At 37.6% G+C, this 22,374-nt stretch overlaps 1 protein-coding gene and 1 long non-coding RNA gene across 3 annotated transcripts in view; one reads left to right on the top strand and one right to left on the bottom strand.

Annotated features, from left to right (window-relative positions):
• Positions 1–295: 295 nt before the first annotated feature.
• osbpl3a (oxysterol binding protein-like 3a) lies at positions 296–19,610 on the bottom strand. 2 transcript variants are annotated; one of them, XM_079591544.1, is made up of 22 exons: positions 19,131–19,610; positions 11,610–11,741; positions 11,308–11,424; positions 11,172–11,225; positions 10,936–11,049; positions 10,694–10,822; positions 9,706–9,790; positions 9,435–9,538; positions 8,680–8,763; positions 8,438–8,591; positions 8,189–8,274; positions 7,958–8,089; positions 7,156–7,249; positions 6,823–7,067; positions 5,874–6,011; positions 4,993–5,056; positions 4,833–4,911; positions 4,563–4,713; positions 4,242–4,386; positions 3,956–4,082; positions 1,730–1,852; positions 296–1,640 (listed from the first exon to the last, which is right to left on the bottom strand). In XM_079591544.1, the coding sequence occupies exons 2-22, from the start codon at positions 11,724–11,726 to the stop codon at positions 1,544–1,546; spliced, it is 2,439 nt and encodes an 812-aa protein (XP_079447670.1). In that variant the 5' UTR covers positions 11,727–11,741; positions 19,131–19,610; the 3' UTR covers positions 296–1,543. The 2 variants fall into 2 exon arrangements, with proteins under 2 accessions (XP_079447670.1, XP_079447671.1); XM_079591545.1 differs by having other exon boundaries at positions 8,438–8,588.
• The window catches only part of LOC306987358, a 42,229-nt gene continuing 39,319 nt past the window's right edge, over positions 19,465–22,374 (top strand). The window contains exon 1 of the long non-coding RNA XR_013795144.1: positions 19,465–19,602. This is a non-coding gene — a long non-coding RNA (uncharacterized lncRNA). The remainder of the gene's footprint in view (positions 19,603–22,374) is intronic.

The raw sequence follows: 22,374 nt of genomic DNA, 5'->3' as shown, positions 1-22,374 counted from the left end.
AAATGACATCCATAATTTTTTTTTAAAAACTCTGTCATGTTCAGAAAGGAGGATCTTCCTATAGTGTTATACAGTTATTCCAGCCATTCAGTGATGGAGCAAACAACGCTCCTAGGGATACCCTGCTAACAATACCTTTAAAGTTCATCATATCTAATTCCAACCTATTTTCCTCTTTAATTAAAGCTTGTAGAAAAAAAGAGCTAAAAATGAGTGGGGGAAAAAACAACACGTCATAAGAGCAAGAGATGAATATCCAAAAGCATCTGCATAATAAAAACAGGGAAAGTTTCTTAGATTCGTGCTCACTACATTTATTGTGCAAAGCAAACATGTGGTCAGTCATACACTGATGCAATCCGTTTCCAATCCTCTGAAAGCAACAGTCCAGATCTGTTTAAATTCTTTGCAAGTATGTCTTTGATTAAGGAAAGAAATGTGTTTATCGCATCTAAAACACCACACCCACAATTCACAGAAACAGGACAACAGTTATCAAGTGTAACAGGTATACCACACAAGCACATATATACTCTTTCACATACATACACAAAAAAAAAGAGGACAAGCATGTAAGACATAAAATTACCATCCAGTATACAATCATTCTTTTAGACAATTTTATATATTTTTCCATTCGTTTTCTATTATTATCCCTTTAAAGAAAAATAAATCCCTGTGCAAAAATATTTCTGAATATATGGCTTTCAAACATTGAATATAGTACCCTGGTGTAAATCTCGTTCAGCTATTCAGTCTAGGTTTCACTCAAAATCAATTATTTAAGGAAAAAATGAGGTATAAATAAGAAATTATATTTTGCACAAAAGAACATCAAGCCTGTTTTTAGGACCACGATTTTTAAAAAATTGCTTGAATATTAAGTTCATGATAATTAAGTCCCCCAAAATTCTCATTATTGTAATACTTTAGATATTTGATTTCATACAATATTTTGTGCTGGTTAAAAAAAAACAATAATAAAAGGCAGTACAACAAATACTACCATGTTGTATAAACACTCTACAATTTTTCAGATTACAGTAATGAGAATGACAACAAATATCACAGCATAATGCAAAAAATAAAAATCACAAAGGTCCAAAAATAAGCTTCATTTACAAAAAAAATATTTCTTATTTATTTTAGGGTGAACTTAAGTGTTTGTCTTTAAAATTCTAAATCAATCTTAATCTTAAATTATTATATTAATTAATTAATTAATTGATTTGATTAGAGGATTTTTTCTCTTTTTTAACTTTGCTTATTAATTATAAATACATCAATTACATCCAGGCACTTACAACAGTCATTGGTCAGTGCATTTGCATCTAAACATCAGTAAGGCAGTTTGATAAGTAAGGCATTGATGTGTTTCTAGAGACACTTTCTATATTGTGCTATAAATGTCTGTTTAACAAAGATAAATACCAATACAAAAAACATCAAGATAAGCACAGTACATTAAAAACCCACAGAGTGCAGGGCTCTATATACAAGCAGAGCAGAAAGAGAAACGTCAATGACACAAATCCACAGGTGGTCACCAGAGCACAGGGAGTTCTAGTTTGCTGAATCCAGGGTCTTTCCTGAGCTCCCAGTAAGTGCCATTGCTCACCCACGAGTCGTCTTCAGCGCGTCTGATTGAATTAACAAAAGTGAGTTTTGAGAAACTCATGATGCGCCCAAATGCAACAACAGCATCTTTATGTTCATAATAGTCACTTACTTGAAAAATCGGGGTGAGTGCGTCATGTTATTTTCTTGCAGGACTCTCCTCCTCTCTCTTTGGAGGACTTCAATTCTTTCTTTCTGTTCTTCTGCTCCGGCAAGATCACCCTCTTCAAGAAATCTAATAAAAAGAGGACCAAGAAGTAGACAACAGCTGGTTTTAGTAAGGGAAAGAGTTCACTTTGCATAACATGCATGCAGAATTCATACTTCAAGTTCATAGTGAGTCAAAATCTGCTAATTAAATGTAACAAATCATGTAAAAATGTATAATCTTTTATTGGAAAATTAAACATTTGATCAAACTTTGATAATTACTTTAATCTTTTAAACTGAGAAGATAGTGATCAAATTACATTTTATAAAAATCATCAGTCAACTTTATAACATAATATATTACATCAGCATATGAGGGTCAAAATGGATGACTACTGGGACTCGTCTCAAGATCAGTCATTTAACAGTTCATCTATTGCCAAAATTAGGAAAAAAGATTTTAGATAATCAAAAAAAATCATTGAAAATATTCAAATCAGGAAAGTCAGAATCAGAATGCGTAGTTTGTGCATAAAAATGATATCCGTCAAATCCAACACTATCGCGCACTATTCAGTATGAGAGGCGGCAGCACAGAAAACAGCACGCGAGTCTTTTTGCGCTTGAATGGTTTAAGTCATATTAAAATGCACACAAAAGAATTGATGAGAGGAATCGACATTCTTATTTTATATAACAAGTATCCGATTCCTGACCTTAAGTATTTTCCATTGTCAACCCTAATGCTGGACTTCTGCTTCTTGTAAATACTACCGTATATTGTGCATGTTATTTTTTGATAGACATCGATATCATGGAACGTAAGGTAAGAATTATTTATTTCTCAGCTGTCAAGTATTCAGTGAAGTGATCGATTCCCATGAGTGTGTTATATCTATGTTTTAGTTCTAATATTATAACCGACTGTCAGCATAAGTTTTTGACGGACGTGATCATGTGCGTGAGGGGTAAACCATGTTTGATTTTTTTTTAAACGTGCAGATGTTCGAAATGCATTTTGTGTAGTTCATTACACTTATTTTACAGAATAAAGTCTTGTGGCTTAAATAAATGACATAACCCAGAGATAGGGGTGTGAGGAGATATTGTGCCACAATATCTCAAAGCATTAAAACATGATGATATTTCTCGTCAAGGTGAAAAGTCTCGCAATATATCAGCATGACAGAGTTGAGTTTGTGGCCAATAACGTACATTTGGGAACGTATATAAAGTCTAACTCACTTTATGTGTCATTGCGAAATGTTGTGCTGTTATCATTAAAGGCTGGAAAACACTACACGACTTCTGTCCAGATTTTGCCTTGATTTACAGTCTGGACAAGTTGACCCTAGTTGTCAAAAGTCAGAGCCAGTCTGCAGATTTGAGTTGACAGATTTCACAGAAAATCGTGTTGTGTATGAATGCTACAGATATTTTGTTTGTTCCAGTCGCAGGATCTCAAACACTTGAATGTGAGTAAGTTTCATATAAAAAACAACACTAAAAAAAAAAATGTAAACAAAGTCCATTACTGCTCGCTCTCTCTGCTCTGCTGGCTCTCTCTCTGTTTCAGCCTTGTTGTAAATTAAAAACTATGGGGGGGGGGGGAAGGGCCTTTTCCTGTAATGCGCCAAAGTTATGGAATACATTACCTGCGTCTATCAGGGATGCTGCTTCTGTGGATTGTTTTAAGAAACTCCTTAAGACACATCTTTTTAGTCAAGCTTTTAATTCATAAATTGTGTATTATTTGCAATGTTTGATTGTTTGACTATTTTGTTCTGTATGCTGTAGCGCTTTGAGTATGAGAAAGGCACATTATAAATAAAATGTATTATTATTATATACAAAATAATTATACACAGTACACACACATATTTTGGATGCGATTAATCGTGATTAATTGTTGCCCAGCACTAGTTAAAATATAAGTGTATCATCACACACCTACTCAGAGACTGACGTGTTTAAAATTATCTATTCAGTTGTGGCAAATATGTTAAAAAAATTTACCAGGAAATGAGTGGTTTTGATGCAAAGTTGTTTTTATTGTCTCTTACAACAAAACTATTTATTTAAACCTTTGAAAATGCAGATACTGTTGTAAATAAAAGTGGATAATGACTTGTTGTTCCATTACTACCCCTTAGAAGATTTTGACTCATGCCTCTAATTATGTCTGTACCTTTGGTCGGGTCTAAAACGAGTGTCCGTCAGGGGCAAGAGTGGCCTTAAACTCTCCTCCAATTCATTTAGCTCAATTGCAAACTGGGTGAATCCATAGTACTGCTCATGGTCCTCAGGTACAGGATCTATATGCACCCATACACAAACATACAAAGACAAAAACAGTGTTGTGTTAGCGCCCTCCTGAAAACAACATCCAAAAATTAATTGAAGATGGAACCTAATGATTATAATTGAGATATTTGACACATTTAAATAGTTAAATGGACTGCTCTGGAACTCACTTGCTCTCCAGATGCAGGTTGCCGAGGGCGGTTTTCCCAAGTACAAGGCCTCGTTCCATTTGCCAAACAGAGAGTGAATGACACGCCCCTCTGAATCAGTGACCACACCCTCTACCTCATTAGCATTCAGACCTCCAGATCTTGACTGAATATAAGGCATGCATAAAACAAATCATAATAAAAGAACGGGTATTAAACAAATCATTCATAAAATGAATATTTGGTTGAGGTTGTTCCACAAGAGGAAGATGTGGGCAAGACAAACATGGATACACACACATATGTGGAATGAAATAATTTAGCATGTCTTGAAGGTCCCACCTTAAGGAAAGTGACTTTGCAATGACTGACAACTCCCATCACGGTTGAGTGCTTGATTGACATTTCCCCATAGTGTTCGATCCAGCGCTGACCACTTAGAATGTTATGAATGCATGAAGTGACCTTACTCCACTCATATCGATCCCCAGAACTGAGAATGAGCGAATGAGTGAAAGAAAGACAGAGAGATGCTGAGACATGGAGGAGAATGCGTGCAGGAATAATGGAAGTGAATGATAAGCAGAATAATTCATGATCAAATTAAATCACCCTGGCAACTCTAAGTGAGTGACTCCCATGGGAACAATCTCCATTGATTTCCCCCAGAACTTGTTCTTCCAACGGATATCTAATGGACATATACAGAGAAGGGCATCAAATCATGCAAACTGCTAAAATGCTTGACACTAGCCAACTGTGCTTCGCTTACCTTGCCAAAATGTGTAGCTTTTGGACTCACAGTGACAAGCGGACACAGGTGGATGGTGACTGACCTTAGGGACACAGTGTTAAAGTTGTCGTGGTGAAGGAATTCCCCTTGCTGTGATTTTGAGTGGCTCAATAATAATATATTTTTAACAAATCATTTTTTTTTAAATACGCAAACCACACAGTGCATAAACGAGAACTGAAAAGGAACAACTGAAACACAGGGCTATATAAACAGGGTTAAAACAAAGGAAATTAAACAGGAACTAAAAGGAAATAATATTAAAAGGGTCCACATAAACCGGAGTTAGTTCCAGATTCCTTGAATCTGACTGGACAAGAGGCTTTCTAAGACTGCTGATATTTCCCAATAGTATCCAGCATCAGCACTGCTTGCCTCTACGCATTCTAGACTGGCTGTCAGTCAGTGCAGGTTACATTGTTGCGGACTGTCTTTGAGTGAGTCAAACGGTTCATTCAACTGTGTTCAAAAACGCTCATTCATTTAATGAATGAAGGCGTTTAAATGATTTTAACTTTGAGCCCCACTTTACAAAGCTCAACTGACCAGCAATGCTCTACAGACCATGGTTGGCTACAACCATGGCTACAAATCACAATGGTGCCGTCTTAATTAAGAAAAAATACATTCTTCCCTTTTGTTCATTATTAACTTAATTAACACTCAATACGCATGCATGCAGTGTAAAACAAGAAGGGTATAGCCTTGTGAAAAAACAAACAAACATGAACATTGCGGTTACTAGTATTCCTCTGTGGTTGGCTTGTCAGTATCGCGGTATTGCAATATTGCGGTTATCGCGTCAGCCCTGGTGTACACATTTGTGATTTGGTTGAAATAACAGAAATGTGCATGGTTACCTGTTCAGCAATGAAGCGGAAGCCCTTATCTGGCCGGAGACACTCATATGTCTCTCCCAGTATAGGATTAAAGGGTTTTCCTCCTGCTCTAGTGAACGAACATGCATAGGCTGACACAGCAAATGCTGCTATATATACCTTAAGAAAGACACAAGAATAGAATATATGGTTAAACATAGGGCAGCACAATAATGCTTGAACTAACAATGACAATTATTTTGCTCAAAAATTATAATTGCAATTATTAATCACTATTGCTTTTATTTGAGAAATTTATTTTTACATTTCATTAGAATTACTGCACTTTCACCAAAGCAAATATTAAGAAAATGTATATTACACACTCTCTATATAACATCCAAATTATGTTAATGTTTTTCTATTAAAACAACTAAAAAGACTTTGTATTGTATCAGAGTGGATTATTCAGCAACCACAACCGCAAACAATTTAGTTGAGAATCAACTCAAGTCATCCTAGGTGTACTGGTATATGACATTCTTCTTTCAGGCGAATAGAATCAGAGTTATTAAAGGGGTGGTTGATTATGATTGAATTTTTCTAACTTTAGTTAGTGTGTAATGTTGCTGTTTAAGCATAAACAACGTCTGCAAAGTTACGATGCTCAAAGCAAATGAAGATATTTGCTTTTAAAGAAATTGTTTGTTAAGGACTACAACAAACGGCTGGTAGGGACTTCACACATTCCTTCAGGGTTAGTGACATCACTAACCCTAAAATTGACATAAATCCATCCCTTTAAATAATCAAGAGAAATATAAATCACGATTAAAATACAATTAATCATGCAGCCCTAGTTAAACACAGAATCCGTTCTGAAGCTTAAAAGTCTCCTTTCATGTTCCATAGAAGAAAGAAAGTCATACCAGTTTAGAAGGACATGAGAGTGAGTTAAATGATGACAGAATTATAATTTGATTGATCTCACCATGCGCATGTGTGGGTCGCGTGTGTTTGCAGCGGTGTCCAGCAGGTGGCAGTACTCAGCTTCCTCACACAGTCTCTGCAGAGTGTTCATGGGCTCATTGAGTTGGACGGGCATAGCCACTTTCGACAGGTCTTTACCGATGTTACTGCGCAGAATACTCCACAGATTCACGCTCTCATTCATGCGTGCACTTGGCAAACGGCCTCGTCTCATCACTGCACTCTCATTGCCATTACCTGAAGAAACTAACACACACATAATCCACTATGATTGCAGAGAAAGGTGAAGCTTCATAAAAGTGAACTTGAATGTGCGTGCTTGACAGTGCCTCACCAAAACTCTCCCTTATGCAGCCGTTCTCATTCCTGCAAAACTCTACTGATGTGCTGTCACTCACATCACTGACGTACGAATCATCTTCAGACAACTGGTCACACAAAAAAATTATAATGATCATAAAGGAATTCATGTGTAACATTTCAGTTTTCCTGTACATTTTTAAAGAAAATTTTAAGGCTTTTAAATAAAATAAAATAAAAATGAATAGTATAAGTAATATAATAGTAATAATACCGATGTTATTAAAAAAATTGTGTGCAATATTATTAAAAATAATTATGTCTCGAAATTTTCGTGGATTTTGTAAACAATAATTAGACAATATTTTGCTGAGTGCGTTTTTGAATGCATATATATATTGCTATGAGGTAGAGCCCTGTGCAGGACTGTTTTCTTAATTCTGATCTCGCTGAATTTCTGACCATTACCGCCCGCAAGGTGTGTGTTCCACTCCTGCCCGGTGCCAAACAGATAACTGGTCCCCATTGACTTCCATAGTAGGAAAAAATTTAGGAGCCGGAGGTATTCGAATTATATATATATATCATGCGGTGAAAGCGTGAACTCTCAGGCATGTTTTTGATTGTTTTGGCAATGTGAGTCACAACGTCAGTTTGCATATCGTTTAAACAATAATTACGATATTATCGCGAAAGTACGCAAAAATAACAATCTCAATACACACTCCGCTATTCAGTTCACAGTGCCTAACATTTTCGTTTCTTTTTGCTAAAATTTCATACAATTTGCAGATGATTCACGGAAATATGCGATTTGACCACTTGACCTTTCTGACCTCATTCTCAGACGAGCTGCCAGACAGCAGATACTCTTTGGCGTCAAAGAACTCTGATAAGGACTCTGGGATTGACCCTCGACTCTCACTGGACACTTGCTGCAGCAGAGGGCGTGACCCATCAAGGACATCCTGATTGGATAAGAAGATAAAATTGGCTTGATTTTGGCCAATAATAATAGAAAATATAAACACTTAAAAACTGATAACATAAATGTGTTGCTTGTATACCTTCTCACTGATACAATCTAATGTGTTCCTGACTCGGTCTCTTTCTGAGCAAAGGGAAGTGTACGCTGACCTAAGAGTGGAATTAACTAGTAGAAGAAAGAAAGGGGAAGAATGTGTCATTTAATCATATGGTTCTTGTAATATCAGAAACTACACTATTAATATAATATTAATGATTATATATTAATATATATCACAAGTATTAATATAAATATTCCTGCAATAACGCATGTGAACATTCATACTCACCAGCGCCAGCGAGTCGAAAGAACTCCTCCTGCATCCGAGAGGCTTCCGTGGGCGAGTCTGGGCTATCCAGGCATGAGTCTGGCGAGACAGGCTCTGAATATACCAAGTTTGGATGAGATGCGTGCAGACGGGAAGATGAAGTGTCAGGATTCTGCTAGAAAATGACAGATAGCATGTGATGCAGTGTCTAGTACAGTATGTGTAAATTGGAGTTATATTTAGAGCCTAAATCTAAATCTTACCTGTAGTGTGCTTTTATTTTCCTTGCTAGAATTCTTTGATCTCCATTTTTTGTGTCCTCGTTTCTCTTTTTTGGAGCCTTCAGTCTGGGGGTCACACACACGCACACACCAACGTTTAATGTTTTGTCTAAATAATGACATACAATGAGCATTGGAAACTGAAAAAACATTAACAAATCGTGCTGACCCCAAACTTTCAAACAGTAGTGTACATATATGAAGAGTTTAGGAGGTATCTGGATGTCCCCAAATTAATTTATCATCACATGCGAAAACTTCAACACATGACCCTGGACCACAAAACCACATGGGTCAATTTTTTTAAATTAAGATGTATAAATCATCTAAATAAATAGGCTTTCCATTGATGTATGGTTTTGTTAGGATATGATCATATTTGTCCGAGATACAACTATTTTAAAATCTGGAAACTGAGGGTGCAAAAAATTTAAACATTGACAAAATCGTCTTTAAAGTTGTCCATTTATGTTCGCGATTGTGCTTCATTCGCTCACAAAAACAAATGTTTTATATATTTATGGTAGGAAATTTACAAAATATCTTTATGGAACATGATCTTTACTTAATAGCATAATGATTTTTGGCATAAAAGAAAAATGGACAATTTTGACCCTACAATGTATTGTTGGCTATTGCCACAAATATACCCATGCGACTTATGACTGGCTTTGTGATCCAGAGTCATATATTGATGATCTTTTGATCATTACATACAATAATGGAAAAGGCACTACCTGCAGAAAGTTAATGGAAGGTGCCGAGAACGCTCGGTGAAGAACTTCCATATTTTTCAGAAGAAGATTTAATTCCAGCAACGATGAATCACACTCCGACAGATCTAACAGAAAGATGACCATTTAGCATTTAATATTCTTAATGATGGGTCAATAAAGCCATCCTGCTTTTTTAAATGTTCTCTGTGTATTATCTGAGAGATGAACAGTATTTTGGCCATGATTAATGCTTCAGAATGATGTGTCAATTCAGGTTTTTGCAGCTAGCTACCTTTGCAGCACTTCTCCATGTCTTGTGAGTTTTGGAGCCAGCTGTTCTTCAAAAGGACTAAAGGCTGCTTGGAATGAAATGAACGCTGGGAACAAAGAAATAAAGACAAAATGTCACATTGGTGTACACTGCCTTTCTGTGTCACTTGAAAATGATAGGAAAGACTACAAAAGTTTGGGATGTGTAAGATAAATATTATGAACCCTTTAGTCTCCAGTGCCACCATTTTCTAGAATTGAAACCTACCTGGAGTCTCCAGAAGTACAAGGTGTCATGTTCTCAGTGACTTTGCTAAGGTAAAGAATCATGAAACTTGACCCTAACTTAATAAAGATCACAAGATGAAGTGTTGTGAAACACGTGAAGACAGATTTTTTTTAAAGGCTTTATAGACAGACAGGTTGCGAGTGACTCTTAAAGGACCAGTCCCACTTCCTCTTGTATCACTGTTTGAAGAATTTGAAGAATCTATCTTCCAGAATCTGGCAGTAAGTTCATTTTAAGGTCGTAAACTCTTACCCTGAAAGGTCCGTCTTGCTCATAGTTAATAGCAGCTCCACCATGACACAATCGCCTCAAGAGTCACTCTCAACCTATCTGTCGATGAAACTTAATTTTTTTTTTTAAATCAGTCTGTGACTTCTATTAAGGGTGTGTTCACACTTGTAGTTTGGTTCTTTTGGTCCCGACCAAAAAAGACATTGATACATTCAGTCCTGGTTCGCTTAGTGTTTTTAACACTGAACCTAAAGATACAAAAAAAATAAAAAATGGCTTTTATGAGGTATTTTAGGCGATGTCGAACATCTAAAACATTGCTGTGCGCTGGGCTGAATGCGCTCGCTGTATATTCGTACATATGGTGGAGCTCACAACTCGTGAAGTGCTTGTAAAATGTGTTAAGATGTGCGTAAATGAGTCAAAACAGTGGCAGTGGCTGACTTTTATACCACACTGTGAATGATTATTGTGTAAGAAGGGTAAATACTCGTCTGTTGGAGGCGGGGTCAGATTGCAGGTGTCGCTCGGGAGGCTCCATGGCTATCTCGTTCTGACGGAACATTCGATGAAGACGTAGTTGCGTCACCCACTTTTCAAACAGATCTCGAGTCTTAGCCTGTGAACGTAAAAGCAAATACAGCTAATGCATGGGCATTGACAAAACGAGAATAAATAACTATTCTTTGCCCAGCATATGTAGGTGTGTGTTGTTTGTGTCTATGCCAATACCTTGAGGTGATAGATACTGTCCTCTGTGTCCAAGTCGATGCACATTGACTTCTTCTTCATGGCCATGACAGAGAGACCAATATCAATGCGACCTCGTAACCTCCCCTTCTTTAGCTGAGAAATCAATCACACAGTAAGGGATGAAAGAGCATCTCTGACAGGTTTTAAGTAATCGTCCTCCACATGAGCCTTGAAGAATGTGTGTAGTATGTGGATGAGACTGTTTTTACACTCACATCAGTCCCAGTCTTGGCATATGTAAGGATGCCCCTTTCGAGCAGGAAATATCTCTGTGAACAAAATAATAATTAGCAACCTTAGATGAAAGATGCATGTATTTAAATGTCATTAATCACAAAATCATATGATTACCTTATGCCAGCCTTTCATTGGCCACTTCCTCTTTTTCAACAGCAAACCTTCCTGCTTCTCAGGCATCTGAATATTTTCCGTTAATCCCCGCAAATCTTCAACCACCTCCCAGCTCTCCTAAAGAATAAGAAAATGAGATTGAACAATAAAAGAGGTGTACATTTTAAAAATCTGTGGGAGAAAGAACTAAATTACAACACCCCCAATACCAGATGCCTCAAAAGATCATCATATGCACACTAGATGTTTTAGCAAACATCAATTAAGGTCTCTCAATGAAGATCTGAAGCCGTTTGTCTTGCCTGTCTGTTGTCTTCTGATGAGGAGTTACTCTCTTTCCGTTGTGTAAACGGTGCCATGCTTGGTGTGGTGGGTGATGTCTTGGGAGACAGTGGTGTAATTTGCTCGTCTGAACTCATCTTGTAATCAATTTACTGTGGACACAAAAACAGTCAACACTCAACACACAATTGTACACAAGTTACATCATGTGGCCAGCAGAGGGCAACAGAGTCACGGAAAAGAACAAATGAGTGAGGCGAAGGAGGAAATGACAACTAAAAGAAAAACATCACATCAGTGAAATCTGTGAGGATGTAAAAGAAGGTAATAGTCATATTTCCATAGGTGGAATATCCAAATATTTCATACCTGGCGGTTACAGCAAAGACATAAAAATAATAAGAGACAACACAATGCATAAAAACAGTATGACATCGTCATATTCCCAAGCAGGCGTGTGTGTGTGTCATTGTTTTGAGTCCACAGGGACACACTGTTCTTGTGCCCCTATCCTTTCTTGTTTCGGTGGACCATGCAATGCACACACACACGGGTATGATACAAAACTACTACATTGCTCATCTACATCAGCAGTGTCACAATTTTTCGTGACACCATGTGACCTTTTGAAAACAAGTTGAAAGCATTCTGAAAAACGGGAGTGTTTTGTTTGCGTGATTCAAAAAATATGAGGTGTTGCATCATGATTTCTCCCACCACAGAACAGGCTTTCAATCAATAGCCAAAAACTTTTAAAATCTTGTGAGCAACATTTTTATGGAAGTTTTTTTAGATTTATGGAGCGGTCAGGTGATTCATTCATCCACCCTGACAGAGCAGGTTTAACAAATCAGACATATGCTTAAGCATCAGTGTGACAGCAGTGGACTTAAAAGTTCATGAAGATGTAATAGCTTATTCACATACAGTTTTTATGCTCACTCGCCCACAAAATGTATATATATATATATATATATATATATATATATATATATATATATATATATATATATTGTATATATAGATGTAATTACATATATATTTTGATGTAACTTTGTGCATCAAGTTATTAAAGCCAAACATAGTTGGTTACTTACATAGTTTTGATGCTCATACCCACATAGTTTTGATGCTCATACCCATATATCTTTGATGTAAAGTTAAAGGAATAGTTCACTTTAAAATGAAAAGTTTGCCACCATTTACTCTCCCTGAAGTGGTTTCAAACCTGTATGAATTTCTTTCTTCTGCTGAACAACACAAAGGAAGATATTTTGTAGAATGTCAGTAACCAGACGGTTGATGCTCATTGACTCATTGAAAATACTATGTGAACTATTCCTTTAAGTACCGGTATATAAAAAATGGCTCAGCATATATTTGTGCATTAAATTACGGATACAAAATTACAAGATAAATTACAGATACCTGACTGGTCCACATTATTTGGAGGGTTTCGTAACCAATCTAAAACTGAAATGTGTAATCAAAACTGTAAATGTGAAAATATGATCTGACTTTTGTTTATTTAAAAAGAAAAAAAAATCTCACAGATTAACTCTAGGGGTTTTATAAACAGTCTGTCCCACTCACATTCACACACTTATCAAACACAAACAAAACATCCCACGTAAACACAACCGTCAAACTACTTCAGAGTGACCACCAACTAAAAATTACTTGTATACGTCCACACCCAGCGACACACACCTACAACATGTATGGAACGTTTACAATACACACACTGTTAAATCTTTAGGTTAAAGCATTTAGGAGGGCGCACATGGATAGGAGAAATAGAGCGACAACACAGACTACTAATGCTTAGGACATTTGAGTCACCAGGGCAAATTTGTGGTAAATGGACACACACACACAGAGAGACACACACACAGAGACACACACACACAGAGACACACACAGAGACACACACACACAGAGACACACACACACAGAGACACAGACACACAGAGACACAGACCCACAGAGACACAGACACACACAGAGAGACACACACACACACACAGAGAGAGACACACACATCTCCTCGTGTAACTGAGCCCCTCTTGCCTTGGGATAAATATGTTGTTATTCCTCACAAACAAACAGTCATTTCCTGAGCATTCAAGGGTGTCACTTTTCTTGTATCTTTTTATTTAATTTAAAATGCATGCATGTTTGAGAATCTGGGTGTAAATACCAGTAACTCTAGTTAGAGTTTCCAAACATACTGTCTGATTTTTGTTTAGTTCGCAGAGCCAGACTTGTCTAAACCTCCTAGACTGAGGCATGCATGTACCGGTAGACAAGAATGCGTGCGCATCCGAATGCATGTTGCTGTTTAGGAAAAAATGAATCCCTGTGGTTTTGCATCTCCACGTTTGTACACACTACAAACATTTCAGCATGAACTGCCCTGCAAATGTTATTTACATTTCTGCTAATCATGCATAAGGTGTTGCTAAAACACATGCTTATGCTTTTTGAGTTGCTAATCTCATAAAAATCAACATTTATGAAAGGAAACTTTCACAAAATAGGCGAAGTTCCCTTGTCGGGAAGATTTGCATATACGGAAAAGGCAGGGCTTTCCTTTAACCCTTTTCTTTCCTATTATTATGCTGACTAAAGATTCAAAAGACAGTCACAGCACACAACTAATACAGCGATAAGGGAGTTAGCGATGACGCAAACTGGGGTAAAAAAAAATATCACTGTACCACACAGCCTTGAACGTTATGTTTTAGCCTATATAAAAAAAAAACCGATAAAAAAAATAGTATGATAAAAAAACACCATTGTTCAAATTATAGAATTACATTTATTGATACTAATGATCAAATAACTAGATTTAGTAACTAGATTAAGCCTTCAGATAACGGCATATATATATATATATATATATATATATATATATATATATTATATAAACACACACACATTCATGTTTTTTTTTTTGGATCAAAATACAGTAAAATGGCAATATTGTGAAATATTATCACAACTTAAAAGAACATTTTAATATAGTATTAGTATATATTAATATGTAATTTATTCATGTGATGGCAAAGCTGAATTTCCAGCAGCCATTATTCCAGTCAGCACTTTAATTCTATTGCAGAAGTGTTCTTACAGTGCTATGCATAAGTTTAGACACCCATGCTAAAGTTGACTAAAAAGAGGAATAAAAAATCATCTTTTGGAAATTGAACTTAATGCCTTAATTTAAAAAAATAGGAAAAATCCAACCTTTAAGGACACCAATTTTCTTTGTGAATGAATAATGTATCGTAAATAAATAAATTTTCTTCCTTAAAATACAGGGTGCATAAGTTTGGACAACCCTATGTTAAATTCCCATAGAGGCAGGCAGATTTTTATTTTTAAAGGCCAGTTACTTCATGAATCCAGGATACTATGCATCCTGATAAAGTTCCCTTGGCCTTTGGAATTAAAATAGCCCCACATCATCACAAACCCTTCACCATACCTGGAGATTGGCATGGAGTACTTTCCATAAGATCATCTCTCAATGCAAATCAAACCAGCTGTTAGGCTAACTGAAATAAAACCATGCCAATCTCTAGGTATGGTGAAGGATATGTGATGATGTGGGGCTATTTTAATTCCAAAGGCCAAGGGAACTTTATCAGGATGCAGAGTATCCTGGATCCATGAAGTAACTGGCCTTTAAAAATAAAAATCTGCCTGCCTCTATGGGAATTTAACATAGGGTTGTCCAAACTTATGCACCCTGTATTTTAAGGAAGAAAATTTATTTATTTACGATACATTATTCATTCACAAAGAAAATTGGTGTCCTTAAAGGTTGGATTTTTCCTATTTTTTTAAATTAAGGCATTAAGTTCAATTTCCAAAAGATGATTTTTTATTCCTCTTTTTAGTCAACTTTAGCATGGGTGTCTAAACTTATGCATAGCACTGTATATGGCTCTTGGGTAGGGGGAGAGAGGAGGTGTGTTCTTTGGTTCCGTTTTATTCTTTATTTAAAGTTTGTATTGCATACTACATTCATTTTATAAAATAATAAAGATAGGTGCATACAAAGAAATGTGCTTTTTTGTGCTCTTATTATTATCAATGTTGTAAATATATGTGCTGCTTAATATTTGTGCGGAAACGGTAATTCATTTTTTTCTCAGGATTCTTTGATGAATAGAACGTTCAAATAAGCAGAATTTATTTGAAATAAAAGTCCCTACGGTCACTTTTGATCACTTTAATGCATCTTTGCTGAATAGCAGTAGAAAAAAAAAAACCCTGTGGGCCCCAAACATATATGAATCAGATTTCTGAGCCAGAACTTTCCATTTTAAGGCCCTGATACTCAATGCAAAGTTATTTTGGTTCTTCACTTTGTGGTTAAAAAAAAAAAAAAAAAGGTTTGAAATATGCGAGTAGCAGGATACTGTTAGTAAACATCCTGACGTCCCTGATCCCTGTGGTAGAGTGGTACTCTGTTTGACATTGAGCACAGGTTGCCTTGTCTCATGCGGGTGAGTAACCTATGATGTAAACAGAGAACTAAACAGATCAGCGTTAGTTGTAATGCCAAACAACAAAAACCAATGGAAACTGACATCGTCGAATCTATACTGACATTTATGGTATGTGAAAACACAAACACGCACACAAAGACGCACAAAATATGAGGACTGGCCCTGTATAACATGTCAATCATTAACAACACATAACATAGTCATTGCAGTAAATGGGCTGTAGGGTGAGGGCTGTGGGGGAACAGGGGCACAGAAGCATATCGAAATACAGTTATGACAAATACAGAATAATCTGATTCGGAGGATAGATTAAAAGGAGTAAAGGTTGTTTGACTTAATGAATGAGCAGTTTATTGTGGGTGAGGGTCCAATGTAAAGTGCAGTTAACAAACCAAGTAGCTACCGGTAAGCGATGTCAAGCGAAAAACCAACATAACCCTTGGTTGCTTGAATGGTGGGTTCATTATTATTCTTAATGAAAAATACATCAACAAAAAGTACAATGAGAAACGTAAAACATAGAACTTTTATTAACAAAATGAATAAGACGGCTTTATTAACAAAACGAATAAGCACGGCAGCCTCATTCTTGTGGTGCGCTTGAGGTATGTGTGTAAATTAGAAGTGTTACCTCCGGATAATGCCACCTTCATCAGGCGAAGTTTACATATTGCCTAATTAAAGGCTTGGTTCACCCAAAATGTTTAATTATCCCATAATTTATTCACCCTCAAGCCATCCAAGGTGTATGACTTTCTTCTTTCAGCCAAACACAGTCGGAGTTATATTAAACATTTCCTGGTTCTTCCAAGCTCTATGATGGATGTGAATAGTAACTTAGATTTTGAAGCTCCAAAAAGCACATCTATCCATCATAAATGTAATCCATATGGCTTCAAGGGGTTATTAATAAAGGCCTTCTGAAGTGAAACGATGCGTTTTTGTAAGAAAAATGTACATATTTTTAACTTAATAAACTATAATCACTGGCTTCCGGTTAACGGCCGTACCCAAGTCTAATTCCAGCGGAAGAGTGGCATTTTTTTTGGTCCAGAGACTTCTTCCGAGAATATAGCTAGCCTATGTACTTTTTAAAAATATTTAAACCACTTCTATTATTGATTGCAATCAGGATGTGAAGACAGCTTCATCCAGTATAACAAAAAGTGTTTAGAAATGCCTTTCCTACCTTTAAGAGCTAATGCACAGATCCATAATACTGTTGCATGCGTGTTCTCTTTCTCAATTTTGTACAGTTACTGAAGACATAACCCTCTGTGTTTACATGAATAATCTCCAAAAAGGCATTTTGACATATTTTGTGTGTACGAAGCCCAATTGATATCCACATTTGGCTCCGACTCGGAGCGCGCACACAGAAAGACGCCTGGGGAACAGTTACTCTTTTGCGGCTTAATGTGTTTTTTAATAACACGGTTTAATATCAAACACGTCCCGCAGTTGAGCAAGAGTAGACTTAATTTTACAACACTCACTTATTTTACTGATTTGGATGTTAAGTTGGGGCTTTTAGGGAGGAACGAAACCGCACCGCTGTGAAGGAAAGGAAGCTGCGTTGGAAGGAATGCGGCAGTAGCACAATAATAATTTTACCTCGATTATCTTGTTTTCATAATCCTTAGAAGCCAAAGTCAAAAAATCAATTACGATTAATTGCACAGCCCAATCATGCATCATATTGTGTCAAGGCCAACAATGAAGAGCCAATTTGACTATTAAGACTCCTTCACTTCCTCGAATGCCACTTGATATCTATAACTTTCAACTCGGAAAGAAGGCCACAGACATTTTTTATATTATAAAATGTATTGTGTGGCTGTAAAATACACCAGTTTGTTTTATCACAAGATTGTGCATGAGTAGCTACATTTGGGAAAAACCTATTAAAACAGCTTATGCCACAGACACAAGCAATTTCAAACCACTTAAAACCACCATAAAAGTTCCACTAAACCACAATGATTGTGACGACAATATGACAATGTTCCTCATTGTCTAACAAATACATAAAAACTACATCAAATGGTATAAAAGGAGAATGCAACACAATATTTGCTTTTATGGCACAACCTTAAGGTGGAATACAATGTTAGGCAGCTCACGAACACTTCAGTGTCACTGAATGAAGAAAAAAAATGCAATGAAAATGAAGTGTGACTGAAGCTGTCAGTCCCTTACATTCTGCCTAACATCTCCTTTCGCCTTCACAGAAGAAAGAAAACCATTCAGAAACAACATAATGGTAGCCTACGGGAATGATGGCAAGCGTTTCATTTTTGGGGAAACTCTTTAAGTCATTAAAACCGTTTTAAAACGACCTAAAATTGAACTTAGCTACATTAAATGTCCCACACTACAATAAAGTCACATTTGACGATGTCCCCAGTTCTTTAATAATAAATAAACAACAAAAAAACTACATGGAATGTGAATAAAAGGATGCATGCAAACAATATTTGCATTCGTGGCCCTGTCGTAAGCAATGCGGGTTCTTTTTTTTGTTGCCACAGCAACGTAATGTGCCTACTGATCATTCACAAATCGTAAACGACTACGACTAACGTTACATGAAAGTGAATTGTAACCGAGGACTTCAAAAATATACAACCTCTCAACGCAATCTAAAAAGCATAGAGGTGCCTTAAACAGTAAGAGAAAAATATTTAGTAAAGGGAACACTGTAAAATTAGGCTCATCGATGAGTCAGTCTATCCATGATGAAGACAGGAAGTTTTTAGGGTTTCCAAAGCGAAAGACACTAAAACAAACGTTGATTGGCTAACGTTATCGAGGCTGAGTTAACAAAACACAATATTTATGTTGGATGTGTACGTTAGGCTACATTCACGCCACGGAATGTCAAAGGGAGGTTTAGCACAAGGTAAAAGTGGCTATGCATCTAATACAAGTTTTCTCTTACAACAAGCTAGGATTTATTTGATCATTTAAATATATATAAAATGTCTCACTGTGTAAAATGAACACAAACTCAGTGCCTACCACAGTTGCCAGGTAGAGAGTGACTGACAGCGTGGCGCGGCGGCGGCTCTGTCGTCGTGTCACCGACGGTCCACTTATAAAATCGCCTTATAAGCACATTTATACTTTGGACCAAGTGGCTGACACCGGGTTCACCATCCCTGTTCTTCTACCTGCCGAAGTCAGATCTTAGGTAACTTCGCTTCTGAGAAGATTATCACGAGCGAAATGTCCGACCGTGACGCACCGCTGTAATCCGAGAGTGAAGGGGAAGGTGGAGGCGATGGCGACCGCAAGTTTTAAGTTTACTGTTTCCAGCTCAGGTTTGAACCTCGAGCTGTGTTTTGAGTTCCGCGGTGAGGCAAGGAAGAGGGGGTGGGACATCATGGTAATTGACGTTTAGGAAGCAAATGAAAATCCACCGAAGAGTTAGCATGTCGCCCTATCCAGAGACAGCATTTCAAAACGCAACAGAGACCATTACGTAATCCAGGTACGCCCAGGTAAAGCTGCCTGCCTGCATGGCAAGCCGTTTTAGCTTAAAATGTTCCCGGCGTTACTCGCCATAATTTCATTTTTTTTTTACTAACTAAGAATTAAATTAGAGAGCTCTACAATAGCCTACAATTCTCACAAGTGGCCAAACAATTACAGTCAGACTCAGAGAGCTATCTAATTCGATTCTTGGCTATTAACAATTACAATGAGAGAGCTCTCATTGTTACTAAATTATTACTACTAAAGTAACCATCACAATTAAAGATATCTATTGAATTTTTACTAGTCTCTATTGACTTCCATTCATTTTTAATTAGAGAGCTCTACAATTAAATTCTTAGTAACTATTACAATTAGAAATATAGCTGCAAGCAGCGATTACGGGCCCAAGCCGGTGGCACCGCCACCCTGGTGCCTATAGTTACACTAAAGGCACCGGGCTGGCGCTGCCACCGGCTTGGGCCCTCCATCGCTGCTTGCAGCTATATTTATTTATATATATATATATATATATATATAAAAAGCCGCCACCCCGTTGCCTTTCGGGTTCCTGTGCACGACGGGCAATAACGTAACCCCGCTTTGACTGTCGAGAAGAAGTCTGCTTTAGAGCTTGTATCAGTGTGAGTCTTTCTGCTCCCCTACAAACACACACAGAAAAGGGGGGGGGGCTGTCTGTGTGTGTGCCCTCCCTCCTCCCCCCCCCCCCCTCCTCCTCCAGTATCTCACTGGACTAACACACACACACACACACACACACACACAGAGAGAGAATGGCAGGGGGAACTCTGTCAGAGAGAGACAAAACCACATTCAAACCAAAATATCTGACTTCCTGTTGGTCGGAGCTAATGACTGTAAATGAGAAAGATGTCCGGATCGATAAGCACAATATACAGACCGAGTTTTGTGACTGTAGGTAAAAATAACCCCCCCACTTTAGTCAAAAGTATCTTGAAAGTAACACACTTCCTGCTGCCAGTTGGTGGCGCTATAACTTTGACTCACAATAGCCACATCCATGTGATCGCCCTCTTACAACAAACACACTGCTGAAGTTTCATCAAGATCAATAAATGTATGAAGACGTTATAACACATTGTGTTTTTCTTTTCTCGCCATAACTTTGTTTCCTCGCCACGGCCAAACCGTTCGAGATATCAAAAATCCGTCCGCAATTTAGCGTCCTCCATGTCTTTACTTCATGCTGACTGAGTTTGGTGGCGATAGGATAATTTTTCTTGGAGGAGTATATCAAATTCCAGGGGCATGCGTTTTCATACAACCCATAATAGCCGACTTCCTGTTGGACTGGCGTAAAACTTAGAGCACGAAAGTTGTTCGGCCCGATGATATCTAAATGTGTACCGAGTTTCATATTATTACATGCAAACGTGTTTGATATATGGACCAAGTTTTTCGGACCACGTTCAAGGGGGCGCTGTTGAGCTCCCCTGCCACGCCCGGGTACCAGCTTCAGTCCGGCTCTAATGGCCGCAGGTTCTGACCTGTGTGCAAAGTTTCAAGAGTTTTCGAGCACGTTAAGGGCCCCAAAAGTGCCCGAGAAGTCCCACACAGCAGAGAAAGGGTTAAAATAAAGCCCCCCTCCTCTCTCACACACACAGACACTGAGAGAGACTGGCAAAATTCCCATCAAATCACATTCAAACCAAAATATCTGACTTCCTGTTGGTCGGAGCTAATGACTGTAAATTAGAAAGTTGTCCGGCTCGGGGAGATAAATATAAATACCGATTTTTGTTACTGTAGGTAAAACTAATAGCCCATTTTTGACTAAAGGTGGCGCTACTGAGCCCCTCCACCGCGCCCGTTTCTGAAACTTCACACATGCCTAGTACCTAATAAATCTGATATGCATGTTGAGTTTCATGCAATTTGAAGCATGTTAAGAGCCTCAAATGCACCCAAAAAGAATATTAAAGTTTGATGCGTTGCCATGGCAACAGTATTTAAGATATCAATAATCCTTTCACAGGTCTACATCTGCCGTGTGTTTACATTATACAGATGAAGTTTGAAGCAAATCGGGTAAAAATAAGAGGGTGATTTCAAAGCATTTTGAAAGTGACACACTTCCTGCTGCCAGTTGGTGGCGCTATAACTTTGACTCACAATAGTCACATCCATGTGATCGGCCTCTTACAACAAACACACTGCTGAAGTTTCATCAAGATCAGTTAATGTATGAGGATGTTATAACACACTTCCTGTTTCCAATATTCGCCATAAATTCGTTTCCTCGCCACGGCCAAACCGTTCGAGATATCAAAAATCCCCTCGCAATTTAGCATCCTCCATGTCTTGACTTCATGCACACCGAGTTTCGTGGTCATCCGATGAATTCTCTAGGACAAGTGTTTCAAATGCCAGAACATGCGTTTCCATCCAGCCCATAATAACCGACTTCCTGTTGGACTGGCGTAAAACTTAGAGCACGAAAGTTGTTCGGCCCGATGAGATCTATATGTGTACCGAGTTTCATATTATTACATGCAAGCGTGTTTGAGATATGGACATGTTTTTGAATCCCATTCCAGGGGGCGCTGGCGAGCCCCCCTGCCACGCCCGGGTCCCAGCTTCAGTCGGGCCCTGATGGCCGCAGGTTCTGACATTTGTGCAAAGTTTCAAGAGTTTTTGAGCACGTTAAGGCCCCCAAAAGTGCCCAAAAGGTAGTAAAATAATAATAATAATAATAATAATAAATAAATATATATATATATATATATAAATAAATATAGCTGCAAGC

The sequence above is a fragment of the Phoxinus phoxinus genome, assembly GCF_949152265.1.
Source record: "Phoxinus phoxinus genome assembly, chromosome: 19".
Taxonomy (NCBI): domain Eukaryota; kingdom Metazoa; phylum Chordata; class Actinopteri; order Cypriniformes; family Leuciscidae; genus Phoxinus; species Phoxinus phoxinus.
The sequence above is the reverse complement of the archived record's forward strand: the minus strand, read 5'-3'. Positions and strand labels throughout refer to the sequence as shown.

Coding starts and splice junctions, on each gene's coding strand:
- osbpl3a (XM_079591544.1), bottom strand. CDS start 11,726: ATGAGTTCAGACGAGCAAATTACACCACTGTCTCCCAAGACATCACCC. Junction 8,764..9,434: donor CTTCCATTAACTTTCTGCAG/GTAGTGCCTTTT, acceptor TGTGACCCCCAG/ACTGAAGGCTCCAAAAAAGA. Junction 7,250..7,957: donor GCAGCTCGTCTGAGAATGAG/GTCAGAAAGGTC, acceptor TTGTGTGACCAG/TTGTCTGAAGATGATTCGTA.